At 37.8% G+C, this 17,766-nt stretch overlaps 3 protein-coding genes and 1 long non-coding RNA gene across 6 annotated transcripts; 2 read left to right on the top strand and 2 right to left on the bottom strand.

The window, feature by feature from the left end:
- Window positions 1–26: 26 nt before the first annotated feature.
- Window positions 27–5,680, bottom strand: LOC135796313 (protein Wnt-11b-1-like). Its single transcript, XM_065308293.1, has 5 exons — window positions 5,357–5,680; window positions 2,833–3,146; window positions 1,434–1,756; window positions 1,077–1,363; window positions 27–709 (listed from the first exon to the last, which is right to left on the bottom strand). The coding sequence occupies exons 1-5, from the start codon at window positions 5,425–5,427 to the stop codon at window positions 535–537; spliced, it is 1,170 nt and encodes a 389-aa protein (XP_065164365.1). The 5' UTR covers window positions 5,428–5,680; the 3' UTR covers window positions 27–534.
- A 601-nt stretch (window positions 5,681–6,281) lies between these two features.
- Stt3A (catalytic subunit 3A of the oligosaccharyltransferase complex) lies at window positions 6,282–9,311 on the top strand. The gene is made up of 7 exons (XM_065306848.1): window positions 6,282–6,518; window positions 6,587–6,687; window positions 6,752–6,919; window positions 6,982–7,340; window positions 7,421–7,612; window positions 7,666–8,058; window positions 8,123–9,311. The coding sequence occupies exons 2-7, from the start codon at window positions 6,588–6,590 to the stop codon at window positions 9,035–9,037; spliced, it is 2,127 nt and encodes a 708-aa protein (XP_065162920.1). The 5' UTR covers window positions 6,282–6,518; window position 6,587; the 3' UTR covers window positions 9,038–9,311.
- LOC135795239 (probable multidrug resistance-associated protein lethal(2)03659) lies at window positions 9,161–17,735 on the bottom strand. 3 transcript variants are annotated; one of them, XM_065306845.1, is made up of 11 exons: window positions 17,427–17,735; window positions 14,718–14,911; window positions 14,012–14,257; window positions 13,700–13,867; window positions 13,010–13,440; window positions 12,792–12,948; window positions 11,441–12,733; window positions 10,879–11,375; window positions 10,589–10,819; window positions 9,577–10,535; window positions 9,161–9,521 (listed from the first exon to the last, which is right to left on the bottom strand). In XM_065306845.1, the coding sequence occupies exons 2-11, from the start codon at window positions 14,795–14,797 to the stop codon at window positions 9,471–9,473; spliced, it is 4,113 nt and encodes a 1,370-aa protein (XP_065162917.1). In that variant the 5' UTR covers window positions 14,798–14,911; window positions 17,427–17,735; the 3' UTR covers window positions 9,161–9,470. The 3 variants fall into 3 exon arrangements, with proteins under 3 accessions (XP_065162917.1, XP_065162918.1, XP_065162919.1); XM_065306846.1 differs by having other exon boundaries at window positions 14,718–14,848; XM_065306847.1 differs by lacking the exon at window positions 13,700–13,867.
- Window positions 13,438–14,284, top strand: LOC135795241 (uncharacterized). The gene is made up of 3 exons (XR_010549048.1): window positions 13,438–13,641; window positions 13,691–13,935; window positions 13,997–14,284. It is a non-coding gene; the product is annotated as an uncharacterized lncRNA (long non-coding RNA).
- Window positions 17,736–17,766: the final 31 nt, after the last annotated feature.

The raw sequence follows: 17,766 nt of genomic DNA, 5'->3' as shown, positions 1-17,766 counted from the left end.
AATTTAAATAATAAGTTAGGTTTGCGACGTGAATATTTACAATGTGGATACAATTATGAGATATTTACAGTAAGATAAGGAAAGCCACTACCGAGTAAGTATCTAAGGGACTATATTTTTGGTTGTGCTTGAATGAAGAAAAAAACGACACTTAGTTTGCATAATTTTTGGGCGTCCGCAATGTTACTTAAAACTTATTCCCTTGGTTGCATACACTTAGGTTCCGCCATTACTTTTTTCAGTGAAAGTTTTCCTTCTGATTACTTTCGGTAAGCCGCTATTAATCGCGCATTAACTTTAGATTAATCTTTTTCTGTTGACATCTTCAAGCGCAACCAAAAAATAATAAATAAGTTTGTACTCGTTTAGGAAAAACGTCTGCGCGTGTTGCGTGGTTGCTAACGACAAAATAATTCGCACATTATCGAACCCGATGCCGCCACCGCCTGCCGCGCATTACAATATATCGAGAGTGATTATTAAGCGCGACTTAATTTCAGTGGAGAAAAGTTGAATGAAAGGTGCATGAAGTAATTAACTGCATTCGTGTCGCTGCGTGAGCGACCTGCACGTCTTGCACTTGACATAGCAACAGTAGTAGTATTTGCACTGGCATCTTTCGATCTTTTCTTCGACGACTGTGCGATAACCGCGACCGCAACACAGTTGACGGCAGCTATCTGTGCCGTTCGATGTCACGTTGCATGTTCTGAAATTAAAAAATTAAAAATCAAAGAGAGAACGCTGAGAATGACATAAAAATCGCAAAAAATGAAGCAACTATACTTTGTACAGAGTGAATACAAAACAAATAATATCTTTTCAAAGGTTTTTACGTTTAAAAACCTTTTTTGTTTGTTTTTATTCACTCTGTATAATTTAAATCACCATGTATCATTTCATTTGTCTTTCTGGTTGTTGGTCCATTTCATTTAACTTTCAAGATAATTATATATCATTAATGGTTCGTTATTCGGACCTTGGAATGTCTCGAGCGTGATGGCATTTAAGCCAAAAAACTTCTCGAATGGTCTCAGTTGGCTGTGTGCAGTTTGAAAATAAAAACAAAAACTCACCGGCCAGTGGTTCCGATACTGCCCAGACGTTCGTCCTTCGTGCAGTAGTCCGGCGACTTGGTTAGGAACACCAATTGATCCGAGACTGAACGCCGAACCGGTACTTCCGGTATATCATTCTCGAACACCATGTAGGACTTTTGTATCTCTTTAGCGTTCGTGAACCGTCTCAAGAGACGCTCTCCAACCGCTCGCAAATCCGGAATCGCCCGCCAGCACGTTTTAATGCTGCAGGAACCGGAAACACCGTGGCATTTACATTGCGTCGATAAGCTTTCACCTATTACCTAAAATCAAAAAATGGCGGAATATTGGTAGATTAAATTTGTGGGTAGACTAGTTTTTTTGGCGGTATACCTTTCGGCCAATTTTATTGTTGTGTAAATTTACCGCCGCCGTGTAAGTACGCATCTTGGCGGAGATCTTTTTATCTTCCGGTTCACCATCGGGCGGTTTCCGTGCATTCTGCTTTTCGATGGTATCGACGAAGCGCTTGGCGAAGTGCATGCCCCACTTGATGTTGTCGCCACAGCCGCCCCACTTGAAGTTGCCCATGGGGGGCTCGCGCGGCGGCACGGCACACGCACACTGGTAGAGGTTGCCGCTGGCGCACGCCCGCGCCATTGTATAGGTGATGGCCGCCGAACTGATGGCGTACACGTAGGCCTGCTCGCGCGTCGCTGCGTCCCGCGTGCGTGGAATGCGAAAGAATGTTAGACAATGCCATCGTCGATTGATTATTCTGCGCGCATTCAAGATAAACACCCTTAATCACATCAAAAGTAAACGAACTGTAAATGGCCGCAATCTTCTAATCAAGAATTATAGGGTTAGCCATTTTGAATGCGTACATTTAGGTACTGAGAATATTTTGTTTACTGCAAACGCAAAAGAGATGATTCCTAAGAGACTTTACCGGAGTTCTTTTGTTTGTTTTGGGATGCTTCATTCACAATCATCAAAAAACGGGGTAGATTTTTTATTTGTATGTATTGGGGATTTTTATCGGATATTTGGAAATTACTTCCGGCAAGCGTGACCGGAATAACTGCTGACGCTGGCGCGGCGGCTGGGGAAACCCACCGTATCTAAATTGGGGAGCAGCATGAAACAACCACCTTTGGGGCGGCGCGACGGTGCGCTGGGTGCTTATTTGCTTGTGGAAATTGTATTGCGATGTGCGCGGCCGGCGGCGGGGGTGGTTGAGTGGAATAGCAGAAACAGTGTAGTCGGGTTGATTATTGCTGATTACACAAACTCATATCGGCAGGAATGCCAGGTCTGGTCCTGGGTTTCACTCTAGGGATGATTATTTGTTGTTTTTTGTGAGGTAAAGATAGAGGAAAGTGAAAAACACGTATAGGCAACACAATATACAAAGCACTACTTTAAAATGTTTACTCGATCTACTCTGAAAGGGAGGATCTCGTTTAAAAGTTGAAATTTGCGCGTGGTTTTACGTAATGAAAGCTTGCTATCACAAAAACATCCTGGAAAACACCAAATGTTTTCAAAATTCGACTAAAATATTTTTTTAATATAAATTTTAGCCTATATAAAATTTAAATAATGTTTTATTAATATAGGCAACTGTTTTTAATTTTGTAGCTTTGTGATTTATGTGATACTTTCAATTGTTTTGGGAACTTTATGAATTTGCATCGCACCTTGTGTGTGCGTTGTGGCAATTCTTAGCGGTTGTTTTGTGTCAGTTTGCGGTCGAATGAAAAGCGCCGAAGTGAAAATTGCATACTACCTCTGGTGAGGTCCGGTGTGAGGAAAGGCGCCGTGTCGATGGAGGTGCAATTCCAGCGGCGGTCGCTGAACATCGCCTTGCACGTCTCGGCGGCAAGTGCCGCCGCCGCCTGCACGTAGGGCATCGCGTCCATCGAGCTCCTGCATAATTTCGTCTGCAATTTGGCCAGCCCGTAGCGACGGCGCGCGATCGAGCACGGCGACTTGACGCCCGACCGTATGCCTCGACCGCCGCCTCCCTCTGACCCTCCGCTAACACTGCCTCCCATTCCACCTACGCCGTGATTCCAAACGAGATGCGAGTTTTGCAAAGATCTACAACAAGATACAAAGTAGATAAATTTTTAACACACACACATCGTTTCAACTCACATGTTTGATTTATATTTTCTTTTCTTTAATAAAATAAGAAATAAGAAATGAAATAAATTCACGCGTTGGAGTGCCACAGGTAAAATCAAAGAGTCGGAGTTGTAAAGGCGAAAATGAAAGCGTATCGTGTAATCATGTATACGTATGGGAAAGAAGGCAGCACCCTCTTTAATTACAGGTGTAGCTGGACGATTATTAGGTGCCAGACTGACGGCCCCTTCTTGTGTCGGGGGATTTTTTGCTCTTTTCCACGCTTTTTTAAGAATTTTATTTATTATTTTCCTTTTTACAGTTGCATCTACATTCCATCAACATTTTTTCGTTAGGAAAATATTAAAATTCTATGATTTTAAACACATTCTACTGAAAATATCAACTGGTTTGAATATTTATGAGCAATTTTCTATGCAAAGTGTTTTTGTTTGTTTTAACACACATTATTATCGATTGAATCAATGTTTTTTGTTGTCATCTTTGCGCGGCGTTCGACAGTAACCCAAAAACGAAGAAAAAATGTTTGATCGTTAAATATCATGCGGCATTATCGCGCCGCATTCACGCCACCCCTCGGATGCTCGGCCGCATTAATCGTCGTTCAAATATTTAATCACATTTTTTTGCGAGTCGCACTTTTCAGCGAAAAGCACTTTTATTTATGAGAAAAACGAAAACGGCGATGGGAAGTTTCAAATTAGACTCGCATCGGGGCAAGATTGAACACGAAACAATGTTGCAATTACTGAGAAATCGAACTTTCGATTAGACAGAAACAAGTGAATGAACCAAGAAAAACATGTGAAGGATGTGAGGATTGAAGAAACGAGCGTGGAATCAGCGTCGGCACAACGTGTCTGAGCAAAAAGTGCCATTCATGTTTGGAGCAAACTCAATAAACGCCCAATTCGTCGCGGCTGTGGCAACACAATCAACCTCATGAATGAGAAAATGAGAAATTTTTAAAAATACCAATACCATTAATATTTCCTAGTATTAGCTTTCAAACGATAAAAAGTCATCAAGGCTATATAATTTGATGTGACAACATGGAACAAGAAAACCACCTTAAATAGCGAAACTGTTTACACCTATGCAATTTTTATGTTAACAACTATTTCTAATTGTGTTGGTACTAGTATTGAGAGAGAGAAAGTTATTTTTCAAAATGAATGTAGGTATATTTATTTAAAATATATAAAACATCATAAATTGCACTGCGCGCATGTTATGACTGCGGTGATGCGTCCGGTGTAAGCTAATTAACGCCAACACTAAGCGGCTTACATCAAAAAGACGCTAAGGTAAGGCGTTTGCGCTGTCTGCGGTGTCTCATCGCGTCGCATCAAATAAAAATCGGACTCCACCTTGCGATGACAATGGGATCCTCCCGCTCTAATATTTATACATCCTGAACACCAGCATAGAATTGAATATTAAAATATGCATCGTCCAATTCTATTCTATTCAATTTGAAGCTATCATATGACAGAATAATATCCTTTAATAAGTAATAATCTTCTCTCATAAAGTCAAAAGTTAAAAAAAGTTAAGTTTTGGTTTGCTTGTTTATGATCGACATTGTCACTGATAAATCCACCTCGAGTGTGGTGTGTGTAGACTTGACTCGACAAAAGAAAAAATGTTTGTAGTTGGAAATTAGGAGAGAAAAAATGCACACACCCATCTTTGTGAAGTGTAATCACTAACGCAACACACATTCCATCATTCTGGTGTTTTATCATGCCTGTCATTCGGACGTTCCTTCATTGTCTCGTTCTTGAAAACTTCGTTCACGACCCGCGAACAGGTGAAACCATTTTCGTCTGTTTTAATTAACGTTAATGAAGTTGTAATTGATGAGCGTGCTCGAGCGGCGCACGTAAAAGCGCAGTGTAAACAAACGTAAACAAAACAAAAGAATGTTTAACTTCTTATTCTTACGAAGAAAATGTTTGAATGAAACAAAAGAGTTGGGATAATAAGGAAATGCCACTATTAATTTTAATTGAAGAGCTTTTTAGCACCAATGTGCAAATTGCGTAGCGTTAAAGTGCCGCCTGTTTGAACAGTCATTTGTTTATGTTTTTAGCGGTATAGGCAACCAAACACTCAACATAAATAAAATATTAGTTTATAAAAATACATTTTATACTTACAACCATTTAATTGCGCCAGAAAATCCAAAATTTAAACACAAAATTATTAAAAACGCAGTTTTCACATTCATTTTCAAATTTTTTTTGAAACTAAGTTATGTTTTTTTTATCTTTGCAAATTAGTGGTGTAATTCAATTAATTAAATTAGTCTCGCGTCAAGTTTTATCAAGTCGCACTCTTTTTAGCTTTTGATCCTTCCGACGCAAAAGTTCTCGCCGAACTAACTTCGCTGCCTGAAATGAACCGCAAGCTGAAGCTTCAAGTCCAACTACTCCAGTGCTGCACACAAGCTCAAAGGCGAACTCCACCGACCGCGTGGTAGCGTTGCGCTGAAATGAGAAATCAGTGTGTGAACCGCAAGCGGGCGTAATCCGCTTCTTTCTGTTATCCCTGCTGTTGCCTTTCTTTCGCAGGCGGAGCGGGGTTCAACCCGCTCAACCCTTCGCGCACGCAACACGCGAGTGCAACAACGCACAATTTATCATTTTCAATCAGCATCAGTCTATTTAATTACAGCTGTTAATTAACAATGCACACTTGGACTTATCAAACATGAAATCAATTCTATTTACACGAAATGGTAATTACTTTGAAGTATATGAAGGTTCTTTAATAGCATTTCTCGGTCTTGGCCAATTCATAATGTGATTATTAGCAGTTTTGCGAAATTTAATCTTAATAGCATGGCAATACTATTTCGGAATGCGCTCTAAACGATAATAACAGAAAAACAGCAACTCTAAATAGTTGTAATATTATTACGTTACTTTTTAGTGTAATTTATTTGCAAAACATCGATAAACTATTAATAATTTAAAAATTTTGAGGGCGGGTTTAAGGATGCCATGTTTAATTTGCGGCCAATAGAACGCTCACACATGACGTATTACAAGTTGCCTACCGTTTTACGCTACAGCGTTTAATCCAGTTTACTCCCCCCGGTAAAGCCGGCGTGCGTGACGTTTACACTAATTTCCACAATAGTAAATCTTGTCAAAATGCGTTTAAAACGTTAAAGATCCATTAATTTCCGCCACTTACTTGTGTAAAACCAGTGCATCGAAGAATTACAACATAAAAATCTTACATTTACTAGTTATAAGACGTATATTTTCTATTTTTGTTTCTCTAACCTATCAGCTACAACAGCAAACACTGCAGGTAGGTAGCAGTTGTAACATCACAAAAGACAATAATCGTTCTAAATTTTGTTTTACATTATTTATTAGAATGTTTTCAACAAATTCAAACAAAAAGCCAGTGGCTACCACTGGAGAAAAACAAGAGAAATTGTTAACACTTTCCATTTTAACTGTTGCTGCAATTTTATGTAAGTATAAACAAAAATTAACATGGAAAACAAGTGAATACCAATATTTTTAATATTATTGTAGCATTTGCCACCAGATTATTCTCCGTGTTACGCTTTGAGAGTGTTATTCATGAGTTTGATCCTTACTTCAACTATAGAACAACTAAATACCTTGCTGAACAGGGTTTCTATTCATTTCACAATTGGTTTGATGATAGGGCATGGTATCCACTGGGCAGGATTATTGGAGGTATGCAATTTTTCCAAAAATATAGTTTTATAAAAAGAATATTAATGAATATAATCCTATAGGAACAATATATCCTGGCTTGATGGTGACATCAGCGGTATTCTACCGCATTTGTTGGCTCTTCAACATCAGCATCGACATTCGCAATGTTTGCGTGTTCCTCGCACCGCTTTTCTCGTCGTTTACAACTATCATCACGTACTTGCTAACGAAAGAGATCAAAAACTCTGGAGCTGGATTGGTGGCGGCCGCAATGGTGTCGATTGTACCCGGCTACATCAGTCGATCAGTTGCCGGGTCATATGATAACGAGGGAATTGCCATCTTTTGTATGTTGCTTACATATTATATGTGGATCAAGGCCGTTAAAACCGGCACTATCTTCTGGGGCACTTTGACAGCGTTAGCTTACTTCTACATGGTATATATTAATGATATAATCTATTTGTTTGGTAATTTGTCTTGTGATTTGTTCCGTTATTGTGATGTTCTTATTAATAGGTATCGTCTTGGGGTGGTTACGTGTTTCTCATCAATTTAATCCCGCTTCATGTGCTTACGTTAATGATTACCGGGAGATTTTCGCACCGGATTTATGTAGCATACAGTACTTTGTATTGTGTTGGTACGATTCTGAGTATGCAGATCTCTTTCGTTGGATTTCAACCTGTTCAAAGTTCTGAGCATATGTTGGTAAGTTATTTATAGTTAAACAAGACACGAAAAACATATTATTTTTTGTTTAGGCTCTTGGAGTTTTTGGCCTCTGTCAAATAATGACCTGCGTTGACTATTTAAGATGTCGTCTGTCACCGCAAGACTTTGAAACGCTCTTTACGGCTTTGTTATACACTGTAGGCACGCTTTTAGGTGTATTCCTCGGTGTTTTAACGTATTCTGGAAAGATTTCTCCATGGACTGGACGTTTCTACTCTCTGCTGGATCCTTCCTACGCGAAAAACCACATTCCTATTATTGCCTCTGTTTCCGAACATCAACCGACCTCTTGGAGTTCATTCTATTTTGATTTACAAATCTTGGTTTTCTTATTCCCTGCTGGTTTGTACTTCTGTTTCATGAATCTCACAGATTCCAATATATTTTTGATCCTTTATGGGGTTACAAGTATTTATTTTGCTGTAAGTATCAAAATAATAATTGTACAAAAGTTCAAAAATACTACATTCGATTTATTTTAAATAGGGAGTAATGGTTCGTTTGATGCTGGTCCTCGCACCAGTAATGTGCATTCTTAGCGGCATTGCAGTCTCGCATTTGCTGACTAAATTTATTAAGAACACGGATTCAGGTAAAAGCACTGAACACAAGAAGAATAAAAACAAACTGGAATCGAATTTTGACATGAAGAACAAGGTGTCATTCTTCTACGTCTCGATAACTTGCATGCTGCTTATTTCATATACATTCCACTGTACATGGGTTACTTCGGAAGCTTACAGTTCGCCAAGTATTGTGCTAAGCGCCAGGTCCCACGATGGCGGGCGTATTATCTTCGACGATTTCCGCGAGGCCTACTATTGGTTAAAGATGAACACGCCGGAAGATGCGCGTATTATGTCATGGTGGGACTACGGATATCAAATAACTGCGATGGCGAATAGGACTATTTTGGTTGATAACAACACTTGGAATAATACGCATATCAGTCGCGTGGGACAAGCCATGGCCAGTTCGGAGGAAAAAGCTTATGAGATTATGAAAGAGTTGGACGTCGATTATGTTTTGGTAATATTTGGTGGGTTGACGGGGTATTCCTCGGATGACATTAACAAGTTCCTGTGGATGGTGCGTATTGGAGGCAGTACTGAAAAGGGGGCGCATATCAAGGAGTGGGATTATTACAGCTCCAATGGAGAATTTAGAGTTGATAAGGAAGGATCGTCAACATTACTGAATTGTTTAATGTATAAGATGTGCTATTATAGATTCGGGCAGGTATACACTGAAGGTGGTAAACCACCTGGTTATGATAGAGTCCGCAGTGCCGAAATTGGTAACAAAGATTTCGAGCTAGATGTACTCGAAGAAGCGTACACCACTGAGCATTGGTTGGTTCGCATCTACAAGGTGAAAGATCTGCCCAACAGAGGGGTATAAGGTGTGTACACTTTCCAGAAACTAATAAGACTTACACCGAAACAGCTGAAGCGTCACAACACAGGTAACCGATTGAAATTAAGTTTGCTCCACACATGGGTTAAACTACCACGCCTTTGCGAGTATTTGAAACTTTTTTTATTAAAAAATATTTTATATAATTATAGCAACAAGTTTGATTTCACACTATTTCTCGATAGTTTGAAACATTCATTTGAAACTACTATTCACATGAAAAATAGTACCATCATTGTAATAAATATTATAAAAAATATTTCACGACTTTTAAAAACATGTTTCTTGTTCAAAGTGGTGAAACATTCCAAATGTGACTTTTGATTTGGAACATTTCAGTATATAAAATATTTTCATATTTTAAAATAGCACGGTAACAATTTGTTTACTCAGCTTAAATTTGTTTTCTGTTAGAATATCACTTGTTATCCTCTTCCGCGACAGTATCCAAATAATGCCGATTGTAGTACTATAAAAAAGATAATTATTTTCTGTTCTAACAGTTTAGAATGACCTAATTTTACCTGTTCGGCGATTTTCCCAAGCGTTTCCGACATGGCTTTCCCAGTCTGTTCCACCATCTTGAATAAGAACCCGTTGTGGTTCTTCAATAAGATGTGCGGATGCCCAAATTCTACCATCGTGCCTGCATCCATCACCAGTACCTTATCCGAGTCCATAACAGTATGCAATCGGTGCGCAATTGTAAGCACCGTACAATCTTTAAACTTTTTCCTGATTGTAGTCTGGATAAGCGCGTCCGTATGCGGGTCTACATTCGCAGTCGCTTCATCCAACACTAACACCTTATTATTTCTAATAATCGCACGAGCTAAACAAACTAGCTGTCGTTGACCAACGCTGAAGTTCGTTCCACCTTCAGACATTATCGAATTAAGACCTGCCGGCAAGTCAGAGACAACATCTTTAAGTTCGACGTCCTCCAGCGCCTTCCAGAGTACCAGATCGGTATACTCATCAAAGGGGTCGAGGTTTTTACGCATTGTTCCTGAAAATAGTACCGGTTCTTGTGGGATGATGCTTAGTTTAGATCGTAGGTCATGCAACCCGAGGCCGTGGACATCAACACCGTCCACGGCAATGATTCCCTCTGTTTCTGTAAGTTGGAACAGTGCGGATATCAATGAAGATTTTCCAGCACCTGTACGACCAACTATTCCCACTTTTTCTTTAGGCGCGATGCTGAAGTTTAGATTCCTTAGAACGTGAGGTTCCATGGGGCTGTAACGCAAGTAGACGTGATCGAATACTATCGCACCCTTGTTTGGCCAGTCATCTCTCGGTTTCAACGAGTCTTTCGTTTCTAATTCACGCTCTGATTCCAAATTGCTGTACTCGAGCACTCTTTCAACTGATGTCATTTGATTTTCTAACTCTGTAGATTGTCTCATGCCCCATTGGAACATACCAGTTAAGGCTATGGCTTGAGTTATGGCTAAACCCACATTTCCACCGAAATTTTCTATAAATACCAATAAAATGAGATAGTAATCAATTATTAATATTAAGACTTACCTGTTCCTAATAATAGAAAACTCAAGGTAACAATCGCGATATATATCACACACACTATGTCTAAGTAGAAGCCGAACGCTCTTGAAGTAGACAGAAATAGGAACCAAGCAGAACTGTGAAGGTCCTGATGAACATCGAATTCTTTTTCCAGAATTTTCTGAGCCCTGAAAGCTCTAATGGTGGTTAATCCTTGTAGAGATGCGTTCAAATGTGAAAATACAGGACTCCTCGCTAAATAAACAAATTTTGTTCTGTAAATAACTACGACGTAAATTTCCCTTGATACTTACTAACTGCTTCCAATCGTTTAACAGCCCTGCCGGTATTCAAATAGACAATTCGAATGGCATAGAAAACTAATCCCACAATACTCGTAGGAATCAGTAATAATGGGTTGACAACTCCAATAACCACCACAATACCAATGAGAGTAAGGCCGATTTGTAAACAATCGATAAGAGCACTTGGTAACAGTTCATCAATGGCGCCCATGTCCTTTGAGAAGCGATTTAAGATACGACCGCTTGGGTTCGTATTGAAAAAATACATCGTCGCGCGTGTAATTGATTTAAACATATTGTCATGTAGATTAATCGAAGATTTCATGCACATTTCGAAAAAGGCGAATGAACGCACGATGGAAATAATAATAGTAGCGATCGAGATGCCGGTGTAAATGTAAATGCATGTCATGGTTGATAGATCGATGTAGTATGGATTATTTATAGTGTTTAACGAGTCTAGCGTGCCATTACTTGAATCGTAACGGATTTGTTCGAGATTGACCCTGAAAGTAGAATTAAATCAATATAAGAATAAATTAAGATGTTCATTTCTGAAATATTTTTTTACCAGTAGGTTATAAAGTAGTCACCGCCACTTCCAGCAATCTGTGCCAAAAAGAAGAGCAGAAATACGATGAACACAAAGCAGTACCCGCCGCCGTTTTTAAAATACTGCCGGAAAACGTATCCTCCCACGGTTCCAGTATTTTGTTGTTCTTGAACTTCCTCAGGTTCTTTCTGAGTCTCGGAAGCAATGCTTTGAATAGAATCATTTCTTGTGACCATTTTTTTAGTCGGTGTATCTTCAGCGTTCTCGGAGTTTTCTGATTCTTTTTGTAGTAATTTTGCGAAATCCAACCCACTGTTTTGTAATTCATCAAATGTCCCCTGCGCCATGACGTTACCATTTTCCAGAATGATAATTTGATCGGCTTCTTTTAAGTATTGTAATTGATGTGTTACTAACACTACGGCTTTAGATTTCAAATATCCCGCGATGCACGCCTCAAACAGATGTTTTCCGACGTGGGTATCGACCGCTGATAGGGGATCATCGAGAAGATAAACATCTGCTTCCTTGTAAACAGCCCGCGCGAGATTAATCCGAGCGCGTTGGCCGCCACTAAGCGAAACGCCGCGTTCGCCCACGATGGTTTTGTCACCATACGGAAATAATTCAAAATCGCGGTCTAGTGCACAACGTTTTACGACCAACCGATAGCGTTGTTTATCCATGGGAAGACCGAACAGTATGTTTTGTCTCACAGAACCAGCAAAGAGCCAGGGTTCCTGGGAGGCGTAACTAATCTCACCACAAACATCAATTGATCCTGAAATTGCGGGTAATTCCTTAAGAATTGCTTGTAGCAGACTAGATTTTCCACTTCCAACTGGTCCAATAACCGCGAGGAGTTTTCCGGGTCTTACTTCAAGTGTAACATTTGAAAGAGTGTTATCAGTATGGTCTAACAGCCATTTTGCTGTTAATTGACTTGCAAAAATTCCTTTCCTATCTGATCCTGATGTTGCTTCATTCTTTTTCTTATCGACGCCATTTTGACATTTTTTATCATCATCTGGAGCAACTTTTTCTTCATAAAGCATGAATTTATTTAATCGGCGAATAGACACAGATGCCTCAGCGATTTGCCCTATTCCCTGAGGGAAAAATACAGTCATGTTTTGTCTTAGAATACCATAAAAAGATGTCAGAACAAAAACTTGTTCAGCTGATATTCTGTGTCCGAACATGACATAAGCCAAAACCGTCAGAAAGACAGAAATTCTTGTGCTGAACATGATAAATGATAGTAGAATACCACGTATGTATGATGTCCCACGGACAGATTTAATTTCAAACCTAAATAAATATGAATATTGCAGTTAATTAATGTTAATTTCGGTTATGTATATTTTACCTTCTCGATAATGAAACCAAATAGGTAAATGGCTTCTCCCAGGTGTACATTTTGATCACTTGAATGCCAGAAATAATCTCATTCATTAAACGAACGCGTTCATCGGTTCTCAGAGCTGTTCGCAGACGCAACACCGACATTCTTTTTCCCAAATAAACTAAGCAAAATAATAATTATAAATATTTTCAGATTACTCTTAATATAACTGTTTAACTTACTTTGTATTGGTATAACTACCAACATACTAGCAACACCGATAACCGACGAAATGCCAACTTGAAGATACATAAGATAAGTAATGACTATTGTCTCCAAAGGTCCGATCCAAAGCTGATTGGCGAATAAGACGGCAACATCAAATCGGTTGACATCATTCGAAAGTAAATTAACCACTTGACCGATTGTGGTCTGACCAAGGGCGGTTTTACTTAATCGTAAGGCTTTGCGATATATCAAGGAACAACAACCCACACGCATTTTCATTCCAAGATGGACGGACGCCATCATGTACGGATGGATAAAAAAGATGTTCAGTAACGAACACATCACCACAGCGGCGGCGTAGATAAAGGCCTCATCACGGGTTATATCATTTGGATTACTTGTATAGTAGGAAACTAGTTGACCAAGGGCCAAAGGTTGTACAAGCCTAAAGAAAATAATAAATTTTAGGCAATTTTATAAAAAATATTTTCCGATCAGGCGATATTTTGTTATGAAAACCGCGAAACACAAATGTAAACATGTTAATCATTAAAATTCTAGACTTAGACGCGTTTGGACTGTGTTTGTTTCTTGTTAGCACTCTGGAAAAACCTTTTTACCATATTCTACACACTTCAAATAACAGGCAAGTACAGGTTTCTATAAAGCACACTCTTCTGACACATTTTTTTCAGATTATTTACGTGATGGATTCATTGGAATTGGCGTGACTAGTGGTTGTCTCCTCAACGGTAAAATCATTGTACGGATAGTAATTTCCAATGCCGTAAACGTTGAGGCTCTGCACGGATCGCGCCTCGGGGACGGTGAAGTATCGCACCACCTTACCGAGAAACACCGGCTGTGCTAATCTAACAAGTAATCATTCTTCAGGATAGAAAAGAGAAACAGAAACGACCAATGTAAATATGTGTGGATGGTGTGTCACTATTCTAAACATTATTTCTACAGTGTTTATTTTGATTTCGTTTTCTTTTTAGTTGTTTTCCACTTACCTAATAGCAAATTCACCGAAAGCTAAGATGATTCCATAAGTTAAAAATCGTAGAAAAAAGACGCGGCGTAGAACGCGCATTAAAGATGGCGTGCGCCCTGCCGCTTTGGCCTTTTCCACTTCATTGTTCCAGACGGCTTCGAGCCTGTCTCCTAGGGCGGCGGACTGGTGGTCAGTGAGGGTTTCTGGGAGATCAGCAACGTCCAGGTCATGTCTTAGACCTTTGTAAAATGTTGGTATTGTGTAACTGGAAAATATTATTTGTTCTAGAAAATTGTCATGTCACTATTTGTGGGAATTGTGTTTTTGGTTTAATTTGTAGAACGTACAAATATTTACCAGTATTGTAAACTGGTAAATACTCAAACGTCAATCGAACAAACAGTGCAGGTTGATAACTACTTATTGACATAGGAAATTTACCATCGGTAAACACTTCGACAATAATAATAAAATATTTTTTATTTTATGTCATTTCAGTAGTTTTATGATTTAAGAGTTGTTCTGTTCTCAATTGCTCGAGTTTATTTCATTTGTCAACACAGTAACCTTTTTAAGATTTTAGTTTTTTTGCTTTTTAAAAGTTTATCACGCAATAACATACTTCAATTCATAGTTCATTGAATTGTAAAGTCGAAAATATTTTTCATTGACTGATAGTGTAAACATTGGAGTTCAAAAACCTTATATTTTATTTTTGTACTCACCAAAAAGTTAAATTTGATAATGGGTTTGTATTTTCCCTCAAGTTCCGCTTTCGATCCTTTTTCGCCTTCTCGCTATCCATCGTCGCTGAAACACTTCGACGAACTCATGTATCACGACTACTGGGTCGCTACTAAAATTTTACGACCGACCGTTAAAAACTTGCACTGCTTTTTTATTTTGCAAGTTTACACACCTGTAAAAATATTTTCCATCAATAAGCTACAAAGGAACATGTTATAGAATATTTGTGCATGTATTAAAACATACAATGACAATGTAAATATACAAAGCATTATATGAGCAAAAGTAATTTATCAGAAAGAAAATGAAGATTTATTTTAAGCCATAGGAAATTGGAGTCGCTTGTTTGGAAAATCGATTTTATCAGTTCAATTGCCAACGATTACATTTTGTATGCGGTAACAAGCGAATTGTATACTTTAATCAAATGTAAACGAAGCGTGATAAACCAGAATGTACATACTAATTATTTCAAACGTTAAAATGTGAACAATTCAATTACGCAATTTTATCATCGTGCGCAAATTACATTCGCAAGGTAATAAATAGAATATTCGCAATTTTATTCAAATTAAACTTTGATGATTATATTGTGATGATTTTTCAGCGTATAAATGTATAGCTGGATAAAATACTGCAACGTGCACGATACAATTGTAAACTGAACTTTATTTATGACGTAACCTCGTAACAATCCTTTGTTCTCTGTAATTTCGTGCGGAGTTCTATGGATAATTTAACGCTTTAATAGCCTACTTAAATTTTGTTTAACTCCACCTGCATAAATCTCATACTTCTACTTTTTTTCTTAGTTTTCACCAAAATAGTAAAACTTTAAAGTAAAAAATGTTTAATTTTTTACTATTACTTTTATTATCGCAACAAATAACAAATTTTCTACAAGTGAATCACAATCGTTGCAAATACACGGATTTTTACAGACAGTACACGTTCTAGATGATTTAGCGCACATAATTTTTTTTACTATTTCTATTTTAAGAGCGCTAGTCAACAAAGAATGTGTTTGAAAATAATGGCAACGTAAAGTGTATAGCGTAAACAGTGAATAATTGTCATTATCTGTTGTTATTGTTTGCCTGTGATTTGCCACTATGTTGGTGTTAAATTTCAATGCTGCTGCCGGTAATCAAGTTATTATCAACGAATTAAAACTGCAGCAACTGCAGTGAGCGTCATTCTGCTTCAAAAGCTAACAAACGCAAGTAGATAGAATAACATGCGTTGTGCATATATTGGAATAATGTTTACCAATTATTTGATAACAAATTATTGTTTCTGGGGCATCGCTGCTATTGACACATTATCATATGATACTAATTTATGATACTAGCAGTCTGTCGAGGCTTTGCATGTTAATAATTTAATAATGCATAAAATGTTATGTAGCATTTATTGTTTTTCTCGACGAGGTGTCCTTTATTGAGTCAAAATTATATTTCCTATCAAACTTCTCAGGATAACCCGTTAGGTTAATTAATTGCCTTAAAAGTTCATAAAAATCGGTCAAACCCTTTTAGAGTCTATAAGTAGATTTAAACACGTGTACAATACTCCCCTGCACCTAGTAGGTGTTCGTGAATGACTATATGGCAATTTGCCAAAAATATTGAATCAAAACAAGGATGAAAATTGGCATTGAATCAAAAATGTTAAATCACCTTATGATATAATCGTTGCAAACAGGAAAGTAGGTGCTTAACACTACAATAATGCTTTGTGGTTTCAACACTTAACAATGAATATTCCAAATGGTATCATAACACAGCAAACAATCGGAACTAATTTATTAATATTTATTCTATAAAACATAAAAATCGATTTTCTAAACCTTTCCTAACACTTAAACTATTAGTTTTGTTAATTTACGAGTATTTGCGATAAGTAAATTTAATTAGGTCGGTTGTTAAATGTTGAGGTTGTAAAAATTAATATGTGGAAATAATTTGTTGAGTCATAATTGTTTTAAGTGCATTAACCCGTCTAAACAATTTCTCTTTTTAAGTTTCGATTATTCGAGGTAAAGTTTCGCTGACCTTAACCTAGAATAACAACTCATTAAATAGTAACAAGTTCAGTTGGTAGCCTGCCATCATAAAACTTTTATTACACATTACCATAATTTGTGTGTTTGATGAGTATATCTACTATTGGTTTTAAGTAATTACTAATAATTCTTAAACTTTTTACGACTTGAATAAATTTTAATTCCATTAATTTTAAAATGTTAAATATGCATTTCTACTGGAAGTGTGACATTTTTCAATATGGAAATTTAACATATCGACAGTTTGGCTGGCATGACCTAAAGAATTTAAAGCACATCGCTGTACAGTAAATAGTTCTTTAAATAGACCTAGTTTTGTCATGCTGTGCGTAAAATGAAACCGCGATCGGAGACGGAAGCGAAAAATCGATAGAAAATTTTCTATTTGCAAACTAAAACTATCATAAATTAAAGTAATGTAAACTTTTGCCTATTAAATCAATCAAACTAAATTAAAGTACACAAATGAGAAATTTAAACAAGCCTCATTTTAGAAAATAGAAAATATTAAAGTTCTAGAACCCAGTTCAATAAATACTTCAATAAACTTTATTTTAGAACTAAATATTTCCTGCTGCATTGAAAGATGCAAAACACGTGTTTCAATGAAAATGTTTCTTACCGATTTTAATGTTGACTGCTATTGATTGGATTAATTAATTGTTGCACACGCACAATTCGATCAGTTTATGTCTGTTCGTGGCACAATGCGTTTCCGTTTATGGTTTGTGTTTGACAACACAGCAGTGTTATTTTTCGCGGTGAAATTCTAAGAATTTTATAGGCGCGTGGCGCGTATGTTATGAGATCGATTCGCGTTTGCAGTGTATTTCCTGCAGTGTCGAGCGTTTTATTCCTGCGATGTGGAGGAGCGCACACTCAAGCGTTGCTTTCGCTGCCAAGATCGCGGCGGCACTGAATACGACTGACACGATCCTGCGATGCGTTTGTTCGCTTGGTCG

The sequence above is a fragment of the Atheta coriaria genome, unplaced genomic scaffold (assembly GCF_025399875.1).
Source record: "Atheta coriaria isolate IRGN ID8LTWV9N9 unplaced genomic scaffold, Caltech_Dcor_3.1 hic_scaffold_7_pilon, whole genome shotgun sequence".
Taxonomy (NCBI): domain Eukaryota; kingdom Metazoa; phylum Arthropoda; class Insecta; order Coleoptera; family Staphylinidae; genus Dalotia; species Dalotia coriaria.
The sequence above is the reverse complement of the archived record's forward strand: the minus strand, read 5'-3'. Positions and strand labels throughout refer to the sequence as shown.

What these genes read in the sequence shown, in the direction of transcription:
- LOC135796313 (XM_065308293.1), bottom strand. Translation starts at nt 5,427, where the DNA reads ATGAATGTGAAAACTGCGTTTTTAATAATTTTGTGTTTAAATTTTGGA. An exon ending in CACACCGGACCTCACCAGAG is followed by an intron (nt 1,757 to 2,832) that starts GTAGTATGCAAT and finishes CGCGGGACGCAG; the next exon opens with CGACGCGCGAGCAGGCCTAC. An exon ending in ACAATAAAATTGGCCGAAAG is followed by an intron (nt 1,364 to 1,433) that starts GTATACCGCCAA and finishes TTTTGATTTTAG; the next exon opens with GTAATAGGTGAAAGCTTATC.
- LOC135795239 (XM_065306845.1), bottom strand. Translation starts at nt 14,797, where the DNA reads ATGGATAGCGAGAAGGCGAAAAAGGATCGAAAGCGGAACTTGAGGGAA. An exon ending in AATTCCAATGAATCCATCAC is followed by an intron (nt 13,441 to 13,699) that starts GTAAATAATCTG and finishes TATTTTCTTTAG; the next exon opens with GCTTGTACAACCTTTGGCCC. An exon ending in GACTACTTTATAACCTACTG is followed by an intron (nt 11,376 to 11,440) that starts GTAAAAAAATAT and finishes TTCTACTTTCAG; the next exon opens with GGTCAATCTCGAACAAATCC.
- Stt3A (XM_065306848.1), top strand. Translation starts at nt 6,588, where the DNA reads ATGTTTTCAACAAATTCAAACAAAAAGCCAGTGGCTACCACTGGAGAA. An exon ending in AACTGTTGCTGCAATTTTAT is followed by an intron (nt 6,688 to 6,751) that starts GTAAGTATAAAC and finishes ATATTATTGTAG; the next exon opens with CATTTGCCACCAGATTATTC. An exon ending in ACTGGGCAGGATTATTGGAG is followed by an intron (nt 6,920 to 6,981) that starts GTATGCAATTTT and finishes ATAATCCTATAG; the next exon opens with GAACAATATATCCTGGCTTG.